Source organism: Procambarus clarkii, chromosome 52, assembly GCF_040958095.1.
Source record: "Procambarus clarkii isolate CNS0578487 chromosome 52, FALCON_Pclarkii_2.0, whole genome shotgun sequence".
Lineage (NCBI taxonomy): Eukaryota > Metazoa > Arthropoda > Malacostraca > Decapoda > Cambaridae > Procambarus > Procambarus clarkii.
The window spans coordinates 33,812,559-33,834,791 of NC_091201.1; the positions used below are offsets into that span (position 1 = coordinate 33,812,559).

Genomic DNA, 22,233 nt, shown 5'->3' on the forward strand with positions numbered 1-22,233 from the left:
GCTGTCACGGGCTGCTTCCTGGGGGTGTGGAGGCCTGGTCGAGGACCGGGCCGCGGGGACACTAAAAGCCCCGAAATCATCTCAAGATAACTCAAGATAACGCTTGATTATAGTTAATGAACAAGGCAGATGGTGGCAGCGTTTTTAATCCTGTGTAGCATTTCCTTGTTGGAAGTGTACCTTTTGGTTCCAGTATAACCATTAGTGGTGCTATATAGTAATGTTTTATTATTAGTTCATGTGTATAGGGGTATTACAATGGTGCTAGCGGTGGTCCAATAAATTGTGGGCGTGTCTACAGTTTATTGGAGCCTTGCGCGCCTGGCCCCTCGGTTGGCCACATCGTTGTTTATTTGTTTAAGCAGGCTCGCGTTTTCGTTGCTCGGAGCCACACGTATTTTAACACTTTCGCGCTCCGTGGAAACTCGCGGTTGACAGGGGGTAGGTGGCCCCTCCATGCGGGTAAGCGCGCGGTGACACCCAAATGTGTATACTCGTTCCAGCTTTATCACCTTAATTCTCGTGCTACGTCGCTCGTTTTGGTATCATTGTGTTCGCAATTAAATTCTCTACAGGTGTGTATAAATATAATGTCCAAAAGCCTAGCGTGACTCCCAACAGCAAAGCGTAAAGTCGGCAAAAACGCACAAAATCAGTAACATGTGCATTCTCGTTCCATTTTTTTACCTTAATTCTCGTGCTACGTCGCTCGTTTTGGTATCATTGTGTTCGCAATTAAATTCCCTACAGATGTGTATGAATAAAATGTACAAAAGGCTGGAGTGCCTCCCCGCAGAAAAGCCTAAAGTTACCCGTGAACGAGCACCATTTTGTACATTGCAACCTAATGTTCAACTCGTTCAATTTGATAACATCAAATTTCGTGCTACGTCGCTCATTTTGGTATCAAATTGTTCGCAATAAAAAGGCGATTATTTTAAAACTAGTCCCAGAATAATAGAGCAATAACTGGATTTTTAACAAATATTTTAATTCTGGACGCTCATCATCACAAATTTATTTATATCTTTCCAGTGTTCTGACATAAATATTTGTGTTACATCTTTCATTTTGGTATCAAATTGTTCGCAATAAAAAGGCACACATTTTAAAACAAGTCCCAAGATAATAGGACAATAAATAGAATTTTAACAAATATTTTAATATTCAGACCATAGACCTATTTATAATATTTCAAGTGTTTGGACATCAAGTTTCATGTTATATCTTTGATTTTGGTATCAAATTGTGTGCAATCTAAAGGCGCTTATTTTAAAACCACTACCAGATTGATCTGATAAAATTTAAATTTTTAAAAAATATTGTAATGAGTGACTCAGCATTGCGTCGTTGGAACACATTCAGTAGAAAAGTGAGTGACGAGTTATTCAGTCTGTGGAACGCAAAAGTGTTAAGTATATTAGTTAAGGTGCGTCATACGGAAAACAAAGAGTTTAGGGTATGCGCTTCCGCTCTCGAGCTATGGACAGAAATTAGTTATCATTTCTCTGCATAGTTGATGGTGGCAGTGTTTTTAATCCTGTGTAGCTTTTCCTTAGAAGGGTACCTTTGGTTCCAGTATAACCATTAGTGGTACTGTAATATTTGGTGTACAAATTTAGCAGGGTTACATTATTAATGTTTTTTTATTTTTAATTTATAAGTATACAGTAGTGGTGTTACATCATAAACAATTTCTTTATTGTTTAACTTTTATTTCCTAAACTTTAATCTTAACCTGGAAGTTGCAAGTTTAAAAAAATTCCTGTTTCTAGTATTGTAGATTCCTGTTAATATTTTGCATACAGTGGTCATATTGCCTCTTTTCCTTCTAGATTTGGCATATTTAACAACTAGAACTCAATTATTCAGTTCCAGAAGTAATTAGGTAGCATGTTCTTGTATCCTTTCCAGTTTATTTATGTGTTTCTAGAGATATGCAATGGTTGTATGGTCCCCATATTCCAACTTTGGTCTCACAAAAATTGTTAACAATTTCTTCAGTATTTTACCATCCATGTATTTAAGAGAGATTCTGAAGTAGGAAAGCATAGCATAGGTTCCTCACACAATAATCTGTATGTGGTCCTCTGGTGACTGTTTACTATCCACAACCACTTCTAAATCTCTCTTTTTGTCGACTTTACACATAAGTTGTAGGTTGTGTGGTGCCTATTTCCTCCTATTCTACATTCCATAAGGTGGCATTTATTCACATTGAATTCCATCTGCTAAGTTTTGCTTCATACTTATTTTATCCAGGTCATCTAGAAGGGCATGACACTCATCTAAGTTTTTTATCTTTTCTAGCTTGGCATCAGCAAATATGTTTATATAATTCTATATTCCTTGTGGTAGGTTATTTATATAGACAATGAACATTACTGATGATGGAACTTAACCCTGTGGTACCCTAGGGTTAAGGGCCTGAAAGCCGAGTACACAGCGTTCGGGATTCGTAGTCCTGAGGTTCCGGGTTCGAGCCCCGGTGGAGACGGAAACAAATGGACATAATTTCTTTCACCCTGATGGCCCTGTTTACCTAACAGTAAATAGGTACTTGGGAGTTAGACAGCTGCTATGAGCTGCTTCCTGGGGGCATGTCACAAAAAGGAGGTCTGGTCGAGGACCGGGCCGCGGGAACGCTAAGCACCGAAATCATCTCAAGATAACCTGAAGAAGATTCACCACTAGTACCACTTCCCCAATTTGATATGCAGCCTCTGATTACTGCCCTCATCTTTCTGGCAGAAATTTGTTCATCCATGTAAGCAGTCTGCCTGTCACCTTTCTACTGTAGCACATTCCAGTTTCCAGACCAACCCCTTGTGTGGGACCCTTTCAAAAGCCTTTTCAAGGTTCAGATAAATACACAGTCAACCCAACCATCTCTTTCCTGTAGAATCTCTGCAGCTATCGTAAAATCTAAGTAGATTTGTTAACAGGATCTTCGTTTGAAAGACATACTGTCTGTTGTTATATCATCTACCCCCAGGTATTCTGCCCACTTGATTTTAACTTTCTTCTAGCGTTTTTTACCACAACACTTCTCGGGGATACAGATCTATAATTTAGAGGATCTCACCTGTTGTAATTTTTGTAGATTAGAATTATGTTTGTCTTATTCCATATATCTACTAAGATTCCTGTGCACAAAGATGTCTGAAATATCAACTGAAGTGGAATGCTCAGCTTAGGTAATTACCTAAGTGTAACTACAGGATAAAAAGCTTCACTTGTGGTGTCCCGTCTTTCCAGTACTTTGTCATATAATGTTTTGAAGTTACGGACTATTTTGGCCTCCACCACCTTCTCACTTAACTTATTCTAATTATCTACCACTGTCTGCAAAAGTGAACGTTCTCATTTTTTTGGGGGGCAGTTTTGTTTCCTTAGTTTAAACCTATGTTCTCTTGTTTTGAAGATGCATATGCATGTGTGTGTGCACACATGCATTCTGTACTGATGCGCAAGAAATATTAAAAATAAATTTATATCTACAATGCCGATTTAAACTATTATTTTCAGTAAAAATATGCAGGATTCTATACACAGTACTCAGTAACAATATGCAAGACTAAAGTGCTGTATATACAAATACCTCTTGAAGCTGATGGATAATCTGATGACGAGGCTCTTCAGGTGAGCGTTGTGGAGGCAGGTGCTGTGGAGCCGAGGTGGGTGGGAGTGGAGGCATTCCTGTCCGACGCATAGAGCCTGGCACTGGTGCAGGTCCACTACCTACAGGTAAATATTTTGTAAAACATTATTAATGTGCTCTACTTCTCCTTATGTACTACAAATATTGTACTCTACTATAATGTCCTCTAACATCAGTACAGGGTAATTATAATATGCATAATGATTAATATTCTTACATTTACACTCGGTATACAATCATACATATTTCAACTGTTAGTGGATGCAGTCTAGTAGTGATAAAATATTGTTCAGCTACACAAGGGCAATCAAGACAGACATTCCCTGGATGCCATATAGATGAGAGATATCAAATAATATACATGTGGAAAATACTGGAGGGCCAGGTTCCAAATCTACACAGTAAAATAACAGCATACTGGAGTGGATGATATGGAAGAAAATACAGAATAGAGCCAGTGAAGAGCAGAGGTGCCATAGGCACAATCAGAGAACACTGAACATCAGAGGTCCACAGTTGTTCAACATCCTTCCAGCGAGTATAAGAAATATTGCTGGAACATCCGTGGACATCTTCAAGAGAAAACTAGATAATTTTCTTCAAGAAGTGCCCGACCAACCGGGCTGTGGTGGACGTGTGCGCCTGCAGGGTGCTGCAAGCAACAGCCTGTTGGACCACGCTCTCACAGGTCAAGCCTGGACTCGTGCCAGGCTTGGGGGAGTAGAAGAACTCCCAGAACCCCTTTAACCCTCAAACCGCTAGGGGCCCAAATGGAATTCACACCCACAGGCGCAACAAAAAAAAAAATTCCAAAAAATTCTTTCGTCTTATAGAAGTGTTCATTTTTGTTCCCTGATCACGGAAAAAATAACAAAAAAATCGTAGGTGGCATATTTTAGCCGCAATAGGGTAGGGAAGTGTGGCAAAAAACCAGCGTTGAATGTAATGAAACGCCATTTTCTGGGTGAACCCCGGAGGCTCCCTGGAGCTTATCGGGCTAATGTATATTATGTTAGACCGGGACATTAGCTAAGGAGTTCAGACCTACCAGGGACCAGCGCCAGAACCTGGCCCCTTCAGAGAGGTTTCAGGGAGCAATGGCCCTGGAAAACCCCATATGGTTGGGGGTTTTCCTTATCTGCCATCGACCGGGGTTAGGCACCCAGAAAGGTAGGCGTAACAAAACAAACCCCACATGGTAAGAAACTACAACAAAAACCGAACAGAGAGGTAGAAAACTCCCTACAATCCCAAGGAAACAAGCAAACAAGCAAACATCACACTTTACTGCCGCGCCGATCGTCCGCGCAGCCCTCCCCACCCCGGGAGGGGGAGGGGGGAGCCCCGGACCTACCGCGCCGGCTGCCAAGCTCCAGTTCGGAAGCTAAGCTTCAACCAATGCGAAAAAACCGCCGACCAGTGGGAGGGAGGGTTTCCAGGGAGCCTCCGGGGCTCACCCAGAAAATGGCGTTTCATTACATTCAACGCTGGTTTTCTGTGGGGAGCCCCTACGGCTCCCTGGAGCTTCATACCCAAAGAGAAGGAAAAGAAAGGCCTAACCCGGGAGGCGGCCGCCACAAACTCTGCAACGCAAAGCCAAGACAACCGGCCGCAAACCTGCGACCCAAGGCAACAAGAACGCCCAAGAACAGACGCACATATGGATGGGCGGCCAAAAACCTGTGCGACCCACAAATCCCTGCGCCCGAAATGAGCCCGAGACGTCACCAACACAGCAGCAAATGCTGCAAACGTCTGAACAGCACGGGCGCAAAGACAGACCGCAGGAAGAAGGAAAACACTGCGGACGACCTGGGAGACCCGAGCCCTGAAAACAGGGAACGAAGGAACCGGATCAACCACAGTGCATCCCCAGGCACGGTACACCGGCAACAGCAAAAAGCACAACCGGACAACACAGGACGCACCCCCCGGCCAAACCAAACAAGTACCAATACCCCAAGAACCCCTCCGGAAAGCAGCCGTCTCGACCGTCGCCAGGACAGAGAAAGGCTGCACACCAATAAAGCTACCACCAGTACCAAAGAGGAGGAAACTGAAACCGAAGGGGCTACCACAAACTGAGGGGAAGATAAGAAGGCACCCTGAACAAGGACCAGGATGGCTCAGGCGACTCATGAGCAGGCCGGAGGGGAAACAAAACGCGAGAAAACGTAATAAACGTCATACTGTCTCCAAGACGAAGCTCGCAGGTGGGACACCGTCAACAAAGCCACCAGAACACCATAGAGATGGTGATACCCGCGTCAAAATACCAGACTCGAAGAGCCAAAGAGAAGGCCGAACCAGTCACGGACAGGACCGATTCGGCCTGCTGAAAGAGGCGAAGCCTCAGGAAAAACGCCCCGGATATGGACACCTATCAAGCAGCGTCTGAAAAGAAGGCCGGGCCGGCCACCATGGAACCATAAGGACTGTTCTCGTGGGAATGCGCTGCAACCGAGCCAGAACCCGAAGCAACAGCTGGACCGGGAGAAGAGGGACAGGTACCCCCCACCTCGACCAGGCCTGCCGTAAGCCTCCACCGTGAAGTCCTCGCAGGTGGGAAGGGCGCCACAAAACGGGCGACGCCTAGACCACGCCGACCCGAAGACGTCCATGGCCAGGAGTCCATAAGCCCAACAGAGCCAACAAAACGAATCGGCGACGACTGGCCAACCCACGAAGAGGAATGAACCGAGACAGCTGTCCACCAGGATGCAGGACACACCCCGGACACGAACCACACGGTTAACCAAACCCCCTGTGGTTCCGGCAAGAACCACCAGAGAACAGTCCAGAGCTGAATGGTAGAGTACCTAGTGACCCAAACCCTCCGAAGCGCAAACCAGACAGCCATGAACACCTGAACCGGGCTGGGAGCCCGACGGACAGACAGACTCCATCAACCTCGGCCGACCTGGTGAGCACTGGTCACAAAGCCCCAGCCGAGAGATGACCCGTCCGTGAACACATCGAGCGAAGGCTCGGGGAGGTGCCAAGGCACGGAACCCCGAAAACCCCAAAGAGGAAGCTGGTGACGCAGCACCAACACCAGATCCCCAGAGGAACCCAAGGAATGCAAGAGGCGGAAGGGGAGTCTCCGTAGGAACCAACCGACGCCGTAGCCAAACCCGACTCCGCGGGCAGACAAGCACGCCGAAGTGCAAACTCCCGCACAACCGCCCAAGCAACCGCTGAGCAACCCGGGACCCCCTCCTGAACAGCCAAAGGCGGGACCACAGCCGCAGTAACACTTCTGGAGGGAAGACAATGAGGGGCCCAAGCGCCTGAAACAAGGTCCAGGTCCGAACCCGGGACGGAAACAGAAGGAAAAACCTCCAGATCACCAGGAAACCAAACCCAGCGATCTGGAAAGAACCATCCCCTGGCGAGCAGACAAGCGGACTGACTGGGAGCCCACTCCAGCCAGTCGTCGAGGTAGGCCAGACACCGAATCTCAGACGCAGACAGGGCACTAAGATCCGGTAAAGATGCAAAGAGTATACAAAGTGCCCTTAACAAAATAGGGAAGGCAATAAAAACAGCAAACCTGAAGCCCCACCACCAAATCATTATATGACAATCATATTAAGACATATTATGACATATGACAATCATATGACTAAGAGTGCTGGGAAGACGGGACACCACGAGAGTAGCTCTCATCCTGTAACTACACTTAGGTAAGTACACATAGGTAATTACCAACCGTGCTAGCCCCAGAAAAACTGGAGAGGAACGTGCCAAGAAGTGACCTAGAGGTCCAGGTCCACCATCTATGCACCCGGCCCTAACAGAATCCGAACAGGAGACAACAGTCCTCCGAGGAGGGCAGAGGATCCAGGGCGCAGACTGAAGTAGTCCAGAAGAACTGCAGACCGGAAAAGCTCATGACTGCAAAGAGCAGACGGGAAAAGCTCATGACTGCAAAGAGCAGACGGGAAGCCCAGAAGGATGGGGCGGATCGACCACGCCCCACGCACCCACGAAGAGGAAATGACGAAGCGCAGGGGAAGAAGCCCACCCCGCCAGCTCTGAACCCCCCCCCCTCAAGGGGGAGAAGCCGTCCTTCGACGCCAGCAAAGGCCGGAAGACAACCCAAAGCGCCCACCAACGGCGGGACCAAGCGAGAGGCAACAGAGCAAGCTGCTCCCCCAGCGCCCAGTCAACAGAGAAGGGAACAGAACCCCTTCCGAAAGAAAAAGTACACTACCGAAGTCATGAGGAGAGACTACGGGAATGAAACCACACTTCGCTGGAAGATGAAGTGAGGGGCGACCTGATCACCACATTCAAGATACCCAAGGGAATCGACAGGGCTGATAAGGACAGGCTATGTAACACAAGGGGCACACGCACTAGGGGACACAGGTGGAAACCAAGTACCCAAAAGAGCCACAGATAGAATTTTTTTTTTTTTTTTTTTTTTATAGTGTCAGAATGGGAACGGGAAAGCACTAGGAAGTAATGGGGCGACTCCTCACACAAGTAACAAGACTGACCCCCATACAATGTCACATGTAAACATGACAGAGCCCAAGAGGCACAGGAACCGATACACCTGATTCAAAAGGTGACACCCCTAGGGTCAACACTTGCAGCAGAGGAGCTCCAGCATATTTCAATAATCCTAAGTATTGTAGTACAGGTTGATGGTAGTGAGTGGTGTCCCAGAGAACATAAAGGTATAGTGCTCTTGAAAAATAGGTGAGATAACAGGAAAGTGCTAAGGGAAGTGAAAAATCGGATGAGAAAAAGTTGCCCTAGTGTTTACAGTGCAGAGAAGAACATTCAAGATGGCCACTGGCAAGGGGAAAAACAAAACAGAGCTTGATTTTGAGGGATTCAATGAAGAAAGCATTGATATTAGCAGTCTACATAACAAGTTGGTAAATTTAGATACTATAGTGAACTCTCATGTAGAAATAATTAGTAAATTGAAAGAAAGTAATGACCATTTGAATAGCAAAGTTTTATGTCTTGAGGGTTTAGTGAAAGACTTGCGCAAGGATAAGAATCAATTGGAAACAAATTGCAAAGCCATGGAAGAAGAAAATAAACTCTTAAAAATAGCTTTGGAAGAAGTTAAAGTAAATTTAAACATAAATGACTACAATAGGTTAGGCAAGGAAATTCAACAGGAGAAACAGCTTTTGTCAGCACAGATGGAGGAAGTTACACAGGGAATAGAACAGTGCAAGAAAGATATGCAACTCACTTATGCACAAGTGGCCAAGGAGAAGGAAAAAATAGAAGAAGCAGTAAAGGAAGTCAAACACTGCAGCAACCAAGATAAAACAAACATTAGGCTAGAAGTGAGGAAAGAATTGGCATCTAACCCGAAGTTGGTGCAAAACACAGTTGATCGGAGTAAGTCCCTGATCATTTTTGGCTGCAAAGAAAAGGCGATAACATCTAGGTCAGAAAGAGCTGTAGAAGAAGCTAAAGTAGTAGATAAAATTGTTGGCCTCGTGGAAGGTCTTACAAACAGAGAGAATGTGTGCGACTACAGGAGAATAGGCAGGTACGTAAAAGGGAAAGATCGACCTTTGAGGATCACCCTAAACGGTGCCAAACAGATGGAAGAAGTACTAAGGAATGCTAGAAAATTGCAAAGGGATGAGGATGGGAAAGGGTGGTCATTAAGACGAGATCTTTCAAAAGAAGATAGAGAGAAGCTGAAACTGAACCTCGCCGAGGCAAAACATTTAAATGAGAGCAGGAATGAAGAAGAAATAAATTCTTTTTTCTACAAAGTGATAGGGGTAGGCAAACCAGTAAAGTGGTACATAAAGGCAAACCAACAAAATCAATAGAGAGAGGGGGAGTGAAGAATAAGGAGAGGGGGAACAAGTTCCTGAAGATTGCATACACCAACATAGATGGAGTGAGATCGAAGATACTGGAGTTAAGTGATGTAATACAGCTGCAGACACCAGACATTGTTGCACTCACGGAGACAAAACTTGAAGATGTAATTTTAAATGAGGTCATATTCCCAAGGGGCTACTCAATTTGGAGACGGGACAGAAAAATTAGGAAAGGCGGTGGCGTTGCTGTGCTGGTAAAAGAACACCTAAAGGTGAAGGAAATAATGACTGCCAATCCACAAGAAGTTGACATAATAGCACTAGAGATCTGCTATGAGGATGATAAACTAATGATGATAAATGCATATAGTCCACCGCCAAGCAGCACATGGTCAAAGGAGGAGCTAGATAGTAAACGTGAAGGTCTTATAACAATAATGAGAGAGATTATAGCGAGAGCAGATAACGATAGATCACGACTGTTGATAGTCGGTGACTTCAACTTGAAATCCATAGACTGGGAAGCATATGAAGCTAAAACAGAAGATTTTTGGACCTGTAAATTTGTAGACCTCATCCTGGAAACATTCTTGTATCAACATGTTAAACAAGCTACGAGGATGAGGGAAGGGGACGTTCCCTCCATGCTAGATTTGATATTTACCAGGAAGGAGGAAGAGATATTTGACATTCAGTACCTTCCTCCCTTGGGTAAAAGTGACCATGTCTTTTTGGGAATAAAGTATGCAATGCGTTATAAGCTGGAAGAAAATAAGGAGGTTGAAGCAGTTGAAAAACCAGACTTCAGGAGAGGACATTATGGTGACCTTAGAAATTTTTTTAGTGAGTATAATTGGACAGACTTGATGCTAGGCAAGGAAGTGAATGAGATGTATGGCAAGTTTTGTGAAATATATGATAAAGGCACAAAAAAATTTATACCAAAACAGAGATGCAGAACTAGGAAACAGGATTGGTTCAATAGAAATTGCGAGAGGGCTAGAGACCGAAAGACACAAAAATGGAATCAATACAGGAAGAGGCCGAACCCCCAAACATACCAGCGATACAAAGATGCGAGAAACAACTACACGGCAGTGAGGAGAGAGGCAGAAAGAAATTTTGAAAAAGGGATTGCGGACAAATGTAAAACAGAACCAGGTCTATTCTATAAATTCATAAACAACAAATTGCAGGTAAAGGATAATATTCAGAGGTTGAAAATGGGAAATAGATTCACGGAAGATGAAAAGGAAATGTGTGAAACACTAAACGAAAAGTTCCAAAGTGTGTTTGTACAAAATGAAATCTTTAGGGAACCAGATACAATAAGAATTCCAGAGAACAACATAGAACACATAGAGGTGTCTAGAGACGAAGTGGAAAAAATGCTCAAGGAGCTCGGTAAGAACAAAGCAGCTGGCCCAGATGGCGTTTCACCATGGGTTCTGAGAGAATGTGCATCTGAGCTCAGCATTCCACTTCACCTGATCTTTCAGGCATCCCTGTGTACAGGAATCGTAGCAGACGGGTGGAAACAGGCTAACATAGTTCCAATCTACAAAAGTGGCAGCAGGGAAGACCCCCTCAATTATAGACCTGTATCATTGACAAGTGTAATAGTGAAAGTATTGGAAAAACTAATCAAAACTAAATGGGTAGAACACCTAGAGAGAAATGATATAATATCAGACAGACAGTATGGTTTTCGATCTGGAAGATCCTGTGTATCGAATTTACTCAGTTTCTATGATCGAGCCACAGAGATATTACAGGAAAGAGATGGTTGGGTTGACTGCATCTATCTGGACCTAAAAAAGGCTTTTGACAGAGTTCCACATAAGAGGTTGTTCTGGAAACTGGAAAATATTGGAGGGGTGACAGGTAAGCTTCTATCATGGATGAAAAATTTTCTGACTGATAGAAAAATGAGGGCAGTAATCAGAGGCAATGTATCAGAATGGAGAAATGTCACAAGTGGAGTACCACAGGGTTCAGTTCTTGCACCAGTGATGTTTATTGTGTACATAAATGATCTACCAGTTGGTATACAGAATTATATGAACATGTTTGCTGATGATGCTAAGATAATAGGAAGGATAAGAAATTTAGATGACTGTCATGCCCTTCAAAAAGACCTGGACAAAATAAGTATATGGAGCACCACTTGGCAAATGGAATTTAATGTTAATAAATGTCATGTTATGGAATGTGGAATAGGAGAACATAGACCCCACACAACCTATATATTATGTGAGAAATCTTTAAAGAATTCTGATAAAGAAAGAGATCTAGGAGTGGTTCTAGATAGAAAACTATCACCTGAGGACCACATAAAGAATATTGTGCAAGGAGCCTATGCTATGCTTTCTAACTTCAGAATTGCATTTAAATACATGGATGGCGATATACTAAAGAAATTGTTCATGACTTTTGTTAGGCCAAAGCTAGAATATGCAGCTGTTGTGTGGTGCCCATATCTTAAGAAGCACATCAACAAACTGGAAAAGGTGCAAAGACATGCTACTAAGTGGCTCCCAGAACTGAAGGGCAAGAGCTACGAGGAGAGGTTAGAAGCATTAAATATGCCAAAACTAGAAGACAGAAGAAAAAGAGGTGATATGATCACTACATACAAAATAGTTACAGGAATTGATAAAATCGACAGGGAAGACTTCCTGAGACCTGGAATTTCAAGAACAAGAGGTCATAGATTTAAACTAGCTAAACACAGATGCCGAAGAAATAAAAGAAAATTCACCTTCGCAAATAGAGTGGTAGACGGTTGGAACAAGTTAAGTGAGAAGGTGGTGGAGGCCAAGACCGTCAGTAGTTTCAAAGCATTATATGACAAAGAGTGCTGGGAAGACGGGACACCACGAGCGTAGCTCTCATCCTGTAACTACACTTAGGTAATTACCTGTTGATGGACGGTTGAGAGGCAGGACCAAGGAGCCAGAGCTCAACCCCCACAAGCACAACTAGGTGAAGACATATATTGTAAAAGCACAAGCCGCCGACTAGTGGCAGAGAGCACTACGCCGGCCAGGCAAAGAAGGCACAAAACTGCATCAAAAGGCCCACCTCGACAGCAAAACCACAAAGTCCCAGCACAACCACAACATGTGCCAAGACCCAAAAAGCTCAGCCTGCAAGCCAGGAAGACCCCGGAACCCCAAAAGGCAGAACCGGGGCACACGAGGAAACAAAGTCCCCTGAACCCACAAAAGGGGGCCCAAGAGGAAGAAACCTCCAGAACGAAACCAAGGAACCCAAAGGAACCCAGAATCGAACCAGGGGGAGCCCAACCACCACATTTGCCGGCGGAGAACACCACTGAAAGGCAAAACACAGACCCCAGCAGAACGCCCTGGGAAAACGGTCCCAACAGACCGAAAACCGAGGGGCAAGGTGTGGGAGCAAGCATACCAGCCAGGGGCACTGAGCCTAAACCCATAGGCTCAGACCCAAAATCAACACCCAAACGTTCCCAGAGGAACAGGCAACGGCAAGAAAACACCAGAAAATCAAAGAAACGACAACAGGAGAACAAAAACCCTGAAAATTTTTGAAAACTCACCAGAGACGCTCGCTCGCACACCCAGACGCATGTAAACAAACCACAACGCCGCCCTGGTGGCCACGCCGTGAAACCGGCAGACGAAAATGGCCGCCAGCAGGGGCTGTGACTGACGCTAAATACACAAAAACACGCCAGCAAATGTGGGAAGCTAGCAGACTGGAAGGGCGAAAAACGCCGCCCAACAGCAGAAAAACCCCTGAAGGGGCAAAACCGCCCCAGAACTGCTGGCAACCCCCACAGCCCCGGGAACCAACAACAGAGGCCCCGGGGCAGAGCCGTCCTCCAAGCCCTCCGCCCTGAAAGAAAAGCAAGAGTCCATGGGAAAGGCAACAAGAAAGGGCCGCTGGTAAAACCCAGAAGCCTTGGCAGGAGGCACAGGCTCAAACCTCCGTCCCCAACCCGAACGGGGCAGCCCCCGAAAACCGCCCGAGTCTCTGCCGCAACTAAACCCCGCCCCGACCCCGAAACCCGCAGATGGTCCGGAGCCGGGAACATGGAGAGAAAGGGGCGAGCAGCACCTAACCAAACGGGGCGGCCACGGGGCATTCGAGTGGGAAACCAACCTAGCATGTTGCAGCAACCTAACCTAGCTTGCAACATGGATGCCGCCTGTACAGTACTCTGAACAGTAATAACATCAGGAGAGTACTGGAGAACAAGCAGAGAATCACTCGCAAGACTCCGGGTCAAGGTGTCAGTGACCCAACAGGCAGCACGACGGAGGTAAAATTGGCGACTGTCACCCGGAGACAAGGGAACAGCAACCAACGATCCCGTACAAGACGGGTTGGAACCCGGAAGACACATTCAATGGTCCCCCGAGCCCAGACAGGGGTTTCCAGGGCCCGTAGGGTAACAACTACGGGAAGCCCGGGCAAGGTGTTGCTAACCGGTGAAGAAACCCAAACATAACAAGAGGGTAGATTATAGCACTGAAAACCCCTGAGACGTGTACAAGCACGGGGGCCTAGCAGAGGGCCGCCAAACACTACCAGTGGAACTATAACCACCTTAGGCAGACCCCCACCAGGCAAGAAAAATGAAAAACAAAAGAAAAACCCCGCAAAAGTACACCGTCTCCAGAGGCAACAGAAACCGGCCGCCGCTTAGGTGGCAGGCTGCGCAACACCTTGACGCCCTAACCAGCACAATACCAATCCCTACCCAGGGCCAAACAAGGGCCCCAAGCCCCAGCTGGCCCCAAGGGCGAGGCAAATGCCGAGCAGCAAGAACCTCAACGGGAATGGTTCCCGAACGCCCCAGGGAAGATAACCCTGTTACGCAAGGGCAGTACTCACAGGGCGCTTAGGGAAGGCAGCCACTAAGCACATGCAGCCCCGGCACTGATGAAGTACTCCTGGCCACCGCACACCACAACACACGGCAGTGAACGCCACACAAGGCAAACACCGCCTAGGAAACTGAGGCCAGAGAAGCGTCAATACCGGTTGACATTAGCGAACGAACTGGAGCTTGGCAGCCGGCGCGGTAGGTCCGGGGCTCCCCCCTCCCCCTCCCGGGGTGGGGAGGGCTGCGCGGACGATCGGCGCGGCAGTAAAGTGTGATGTTTGCTTGTTTGCTTGTTTCCTTGGGATTGTAGGGAGTTTTCTACCTCTCTGTTCGGTTTTTGTTGTAGTTTCTTACCATGTGGGGTTTGTTTTGTTACGCCTACCTTTCTGGGTGCCTAACCCCGGTCGATGGCAGATAAGGAAAACCCCCAACCATATGGGGTTTTCCAGGGCCATTGCTCCCTGAAACCTCTCTGAAGGGGCCAGGTTCTGGCGCTGGTCCCTGGTAGGTCTGAACTCCTTAGCTAATGTCCCGGTCTAACATAACATACATTAGCCCGATAAGCTCCAGGGAGCCGTAGGGGCTCCCCACAGAAAAGGGGCGTTGGCAGAGCCTTCGCCAGACGAGGTCTACTCCGCCCGAGCTGTCAGACAGCAGTTGCCACAAATATATTATTACCTAATTATTTCAATGTGTCTGATTGATTTTTTCTTAGTTTTTTTGCAGTAATATTATTCCATACAGTGAATTGTGGTATATTTATATTATAAAATGTGTGAACCATCGCTGTACTCAAAATTATGGTGTGCATATTAGTGATTCAATTATTATGTTCATAAAACAATAAACAAATAGTTTTGCTGTTGTTACACTATATACACAGGTTATATATAATTATTTGCATGTTTTGTACACCATAACGAACTACTAAGTTGGTCTTGTGAGTCAAAAAGCAACGAGGAGTGACCGCCAAACACCAGCGAGCCACTCACTGCCACTCCCTCCCTCAACACCACCTCACTCACCCTCATTCACCTCCCACAATACTCTTTTGTATTTATTCACTATACACAGACGTTATATATACGTATTTACATGTTTTGTTCACCATAACTGTACATCTAAGCTTGTATGGTGAGTAAAGGCCATAAGACGTAGCTACTCACACAGTCAGCTGATCGGTGGCTGCCTTCAAGGCGACGCACTAATATTTGTCATCCAACAATATTGTTTGTGGTGTTATTACGCTATATACACACATTATATATAAGTATCTACCTGTTTTATTCACTATACCTGAACAAATAAGCTGGTATGGTGCCCAAAGACCATAGTGGCCATCAGTAAACACCATGCCAAGTCGTGCAGACGACGCTCCTCCCTCACCAAAATGGCGGCTCCCAACCTACTCCTCTCGCTGTTATCTCACACTATACACACGTTATATATAAGTATCTACATTTGTGTTCACCATATCGAACCACTAAGCTGGTATGGTGAGTGCAGTCAATAAATGGTGGCCACACACAGTCAGAAGACGACGCCACAACCCTCCCTCCCACAGCCTTACTCCTCCCTCCATGGAGCACAGCGCTAAATATCACCACAATCCTGCTATTATCAGAATCCTGGTCAGTTTTATCACAGTCAGGGGGCTTCAGTAATACTATCACTGCTAAATAATAGCAGTATCATATATATTATGGTATTTGTAGGCGATGCTGTGGTCACAAGCTGAACAGCGGTGCTGTGAGCTCGTGCTGCGTGCGCCAGCCTTGGTGGCTTGCTCAATACTGAGCTGTAACACCCAAGAATGTTGGCCTGGATTTTTTTTCTAGGTGGCATCTGGCAACTATCGGTGGTGACTGTAATATAGCTGCCCCTATCCCAGGCGGGGCGTTTCAATTATAGCGCTAGACACGAAATCATATATAAATGATGTGCGCGGTTTCGGTTTTGTCACTGATATCATTTATATATGATATGCGCGGTTTGAGGGTTAAGCAGGTATCATATATCATAAAACTAACAAAACTGGTGCAATAGGTGGGATGAGAAGTGAGAATAGGCAGTAGGGGTTAGAGCTGTGGTTGGATTGTAGGGAGGCAAGTTATGGTGGAAGGGGAGAGGAGAGAGGGAGAAAAGATAGATGGTACGTGAAACTGGGGAGAGAATGGTTGGGGATAGGGTGGGTTAGGGATGTGGATGTGGTGGGTTAGGGATGTGGATGTGGTGAGTAGTATCAATGGTGGGATCAAGGTGATGCTAAGCTTGTCTCACATTGCAGATCCCACTAATCCATCTGGACTATGAGACTATAAGGAGCTCAAAATATCCTCTGATAATTAGGGCTTGTGATACTGATGAACAGTGATATAAATAAGCCTATCAATGGGCTACATGTTCACCGAAGAAAACTCCAAATCCTGTATAAGGATTTGTCCAAATCCTGCCTTACTGGAAAACATCAATAAATTAATATTAGTACTTAATAAAAAATGCAATGAATCCAAAATATTTCAATTGAAAAGTTGGTGCACAATAACTTCATCAATATAAAATTTAGTAAACAAAAGCTCCAAAGCTTTTCAATGTCCTCCTTTTAATCCTTAGGCGATGATTATCGTCTACTGACCATCCTTAAGGTAATGCGGCTTTTGTCATATGATTTACACAAATACTGTCTGCGTTTTACATGCACAATGCAGATATGGATATAACAGGCCTATGTGGATGTAATGAAGTTTACCTTGACTTATGAAACAAATCCTGCCACTATTTCATGGTTACAAATGTAGTTATCAACATGAATGTTGTTAGGGAAATGTTGTCATCATATGACAATTTAAACTATTATTGTCTGGGATTTTATGTATAATGCAAATATGGATATAATAGCTCTCTGTGGATGTAAATAATGAAAAACAAGTCATAAAACAATCAGTGAAACATCCGAGGATAAAACAGGAAGCGTCAGTAAAGTCAAGCACCAGGAGTTGACAAGTGCCAGATGCAGCCTTGCAGAGTACCTCCTCCTAGTACATGTAACCATGAAATGGTAGCAGAATTTTTTCCATGGGTCAAGGTAAGGTCCAATACATCCACATAGAGGTATTATATCCATATTTGCATTATACATGTAAAACTCGGAGAGTAATTGTTAAATAGTCATATGATGATGACTGCATTCCCCTAGTAATATTTATGACTATAACCTTATTCACCTACTACATGTAACCATGAAATGGTAAGGATTTTTTTCATGTATCAAGGTACAATCCACTATATCCGCATAAGAGCTAGTATATCCATACAGTGCATCCTCAATCTAACGAACCCCGCTCTAGCGAATTCCCGGAAGATCCGAAAAAATTGAATTCGGTACTAAATGTTCAGTGGAACATACAAATGTTCGATTAAGCGAGGATTGTTCGTCCAAGTGGTCACCGAGACCGAGCATCGGAGCTGGCTGTCATCAACTATGATTCGCCAAAGTGTAAACAGTTATACAGCGTTTTATTATGCTTAGCCATTGTTTCTAGGAAGAAATGGTTGAAGGATAATAAAATGGTGTCAGGGGGTCATTGGTGAGAGTTGTTGTCAGGGGGCAAGTGGTGTCACAGTAGTTAGGGTTTATTGTTAGGGGGCAGGTGGTGTAAGTTATTCTCATGAGAGGCAGGTTGTCAGTGGTGGAAGTTATCAGGGAAGCTGGAGTAATAGTGGTGTCACGGGAGGCAGGTTGTGTCAGTGGTAGAAGTTGTCAGAGAAGCTGGAGTAACAGTAGTGTCACAGGAGGCAGGTTGTGTCTGTGGAGAGCTCTGACCCAAAATATCATCTAAATGGCAATGCGTGGCTGGCGCCTCCATGCTCCACCTCGATAGTTCACTCGCTGTTTGCTTTTCACGAAAATTACCCGAGAAAATGTTACTATTTCAGTTGTTTGCAATTCATCGCTCTATCATATTCCATATTCAAAATGAAGAATTCATAATAAATTGTGGTGTCAGTGGTGAGAGGATTTATTAGGGAGGGAGGGGATAGTCTTCCCCCCTCCTGCACCTGACCACCAGAGACCCGTCACTACTCACTCTCCTCTCGTCGTCAGATGCCACGAGTCAATTTAGTTATGTCAATTATCGCATTATCTACACTGAAAATTGTTTTTTAATGTCATATTGAAGCAATAATAATGGTGAAAATTGTGATATACAGTATTTTAACCCTTAAAGTGCGCATCACTTCATATGAAGTGTAAATCGTTTTACCAGTCAACTGCGCTTCACTTCATATGAAGTGTATGGGTACCACGCACGATTTGAATGGCCCGCGGTGTAGCTGGGGGTCCCATACGCTGCCCAGGGGCTCTAGTAAACAGCGGCCATTTTGAAAAAAAATCCAGCTCACGCTCCGATGGCATGGGAGGCCTCAGTTTAGCGAGAGTCACCATGGCGAGCGCACGGTCAAACGCCTCACGAGCACGCATCACTCAGTCCCTCACCCCAGAGCAAATAGCCCACGAATTATTCTCTGAAGGTGAAGAAAGTGTGTTTGACGATTCAGACAACGATGAGGATTATACACAGTTGTCGGGAGATAGTAGCAGCAGCAGTGAAAGTGAAAATGACCGCCATGCCATGGCGAGGCCTATACGCTCTCCCATGCCTCCTCGCCCATTTTCTACCCCAATTCTACCACGACCTCACAGTTCCTGTGGATATTTTCTGTTTGAGGGTGACGAGTCAGAGGGAGGTGACTCCTTTTCTGGGTTTAGTGACTCAGATCAAAGTTTTATTGAGCCTGTGGCTGGTACCAGTGGTGTAACTGGGCGAGAAATTGTCGCGTCAGCAGCATCTCGCCCAGCCAAGCGCCACCGCATGGCACCACATGAGGGACCAAGACCCTCGTGTTCACATGCACCCACCTCACGTGCACGTAGCCGCCGTGCTTCTCGCAGACGGTATTCAGCTCCTGGTCGCCGGTATGCATCGCTTCCTCGCCGTCTTTCCTCTGCATCTCGCAGGACGCCTGGTGTACTTGAGTGGAGTGATGGTGACGATTTTATTCCTAATATTCCTCACTTTGACGATAAAGATGTAGGGATTACAAACCTTTTCCCTAACCAAGGTGAGGACATGGCTGAGATGGAATATTTTACAGCATTCTATGATGAACCACTCATGGAATACATTGTACACCAAACGAACCTGCATGCTGCTTACCTGATTGAGAGGGAAATCACAGAATTTTCACGACTGCAGCGTTGGAAAAATACCACAGTGGCGGAAATGTATGTGTTTTTGGCACTCTGTTTGTTGATGAAGCACTGTCACAAACATGCAATAAATGACTATTGGAGCAAGGACAAGACAATACCAACACCTTTATTCGGGAAATATATGTCACGAGACAGGTTTCAGATACTCCTCAGGTGTCTACATTTTGGAAGTGTTCAGGACCGAACACCTGATGATAGACTGTGGCGAGTGAGGCACTACATGAACGATGTTATTGGAAAATTCAGAGATTTTTACGTACCAGCACAGAAGCTGGTGGTTGATGAATCTCTCATACTTTTCAAGGGACGTGTTCCATTCAAACAGTACATTCCCTCAAAACGAAACCGATTTGGCCTGAAAATTTTTGTTCTTTGTGATTGTGAGACAGGATACGTGTTACACATGATTCTGTACTCGGCTAGTGATGTAGACATTCCCGGTAACGACGAACATGGATTCTAGGGGAGTGTAGTGAAGACCATCATGGCTCCGTGGATGAACAAGGGACACATTTTATACACAGATAATTACTATACAAGTCCCTTGCTAGCTCGGTTCTTGCTAGAAAATAGAACCGGATTGGTTGGTACAGTAAAGCCACAACGAAGGGAAATGCCTGTGTTTGACAACGACATTGCAGTTGGTGAGTGTCAGAGAAGGAAAAGTGATAACATTCTGTCAGTTCGGTGGAAAGACAAAAGAGAGGTGAACTTGTTGACAACAATTCATGATGGAACAATGGTGAACAGTGGGAAAGTGAGCCATAAAACAAACGCACCACTATATAAGCCAGACTGTGTTTTAGACTATAATATCAACATGCGGTTGATTGATAAATCAAACATGATGATTGGCACTGCAGAGTGTGTGCGGAAGACATGTAGGTGGACGAAAAAAGTGTTCTTCCATCTTGTGGACATGAGCATGCTGAACTGTTTCAACATGTACCTTGTGAGAACTGGACGTAAGCCCACTTTCCGTGACTTTGTATTTGATGCTGCAATACAGTTATTAGGAAAGTTTGCAAAAGATGTCCCAGGTATTCAGCGGCCCATCATAAACCCACTGTTGCAGCATGCTGGTACTCCACGCCTCGCTCACACTGAAGGCTTCCTAGCACACAAACTTAAGTATTTGCCACCTGGTGTGAAGCGTGCAATAGCCCAACGTGATTGCTTGGTGTGTAAAACAACGACACGTAGAGACAAGAAACGGAAGCTTGTGCAAACATGGTGTGAAACGTGTGGTATCCCATTATGTGCTGTCGACTGCTTCAATGACTACCACAGTCTAGAAATCTTCTAAGTGTGCTTCAAAGTGTGTATAGCGTGTGCGAGTGTGTAAATATGTAAACATATAAGCAGAACATATAATATAATAGACTGTAATGACATATTATATTGCCGTAATTGAAAACATTTGTGTGCGCCTGTGTATACTCAAATATGCAACAATTATTGATACAAAATATGTTCAAACAGTATTTGAAACACAATTAGTGAAAAAAAATTAGATAAAATGCGCTTAGACATTGTAAATAAATAGCGCGAAAATATATTTGTGGCAACTCTGGCTGTTTGAGGACCGCGCGCAACATCTCCCGGGCGTGTACTGCATGAGCGACCATGCAGATTGTGACGTCATCGCAGAGCTTCTCGGCTCTATTGCAACAAAAGTAAGTACAATAGAATTTTTTTTTTATTTTTCCCGTGATCAGTGAACAGAACTTAACAGATTAGCAAAAAAAAAAAAATTTTTTTTTTTTCAAAATGACATGCGCCTGTGTGGATAGCAGGATATTAGACCCCGAGCATGTTAAGGGTTAAATGGTTGGAACATTTCCTTTTGTGGCTGGCACCGGCTGCCACCACCACAATGTTTTCACTCACTGTTTTTTTCAACAAATTACCTGAGAAAATGTTACCATTTCAGTTGTTTGTAACACCGTTCTATCGTATTCCATAGTCAAAATGAAGAATTCATAATAAATGGATGTGTCAGTGGTGAGGGGGATAAGTAAGTCGGCTAGCCTCTATGGGAGTGTTGGGCATGTTGATGCCTCCAAGTCTGGCCTGAGTGACCAGCTGACTGCTGCCCCACATGGCTCCCACTGCTGCCTCAATACAGCCCATATTAAACTCGAGAATATTTTACCATTTCAGTTGCTTGTAACATTGCTTTATTATATTCCGTAGTCAAAATGAGAAATTCATAATAAATAGTGGTGTCAGTGGTGGGGGATGGTGTCAGGAGAAGTCTGGTGGTGTCAGTGGCGGGGGATAGTGCCAGAGAATTGACTGATGATGAAGAGCTGGCAGATTATTATTGACGCCTAAAGGGCATGAAAGATATTATAATGAAGCAGCCCACAACGAAGAAACAAACTAAGATTCAGAAGTTTTTGGTATGGTTTCACAGTAGGTCTACAGGACCAGCACCCAGTACTAGCAAGGACTCCCTTCATGAGTCAGGTGCAATTTTTCTTAATGCAAATGTGTCCTGGCATATGTATTTAAAAAAAAAATTGAAGAGGGTTTTTTAGGCCGGACGGATGGAATGAATAACGCACTGGAACACATCGACTTCGCCCCTATATAGTTCGTTCAAGTG

At 44.9% G+C, this 22,233-nt stretch overlaps 1 protein-coding gene across 4 annotated transcripts in view; it reads right to left on the bottom strand.

The window, feature by feature from the left end:
• The window catches only part of gek (serine/threonine-protein kinase gek), a 494,332-nt gene that overhangs the window by 30,722 nt on the left and 441,377 nt on the right, over positions 1 to 22,233 (bottom strand). For all 4 annotated transcript variants that reach the window (XM_069304649.1, XM_069304648.1, XM_069304646.1 and 1 more), the window contains one exon: positions 3,602 to 3,741. In XM_069304649.1, coding sequence (XP_069160750.1) covers positions 3,602 to 3,741 — 140 coding nt within the window. The remainder of the gene's footprint in view (positions 1 to 3,601; positions 3,742 to 22,233) is intronic.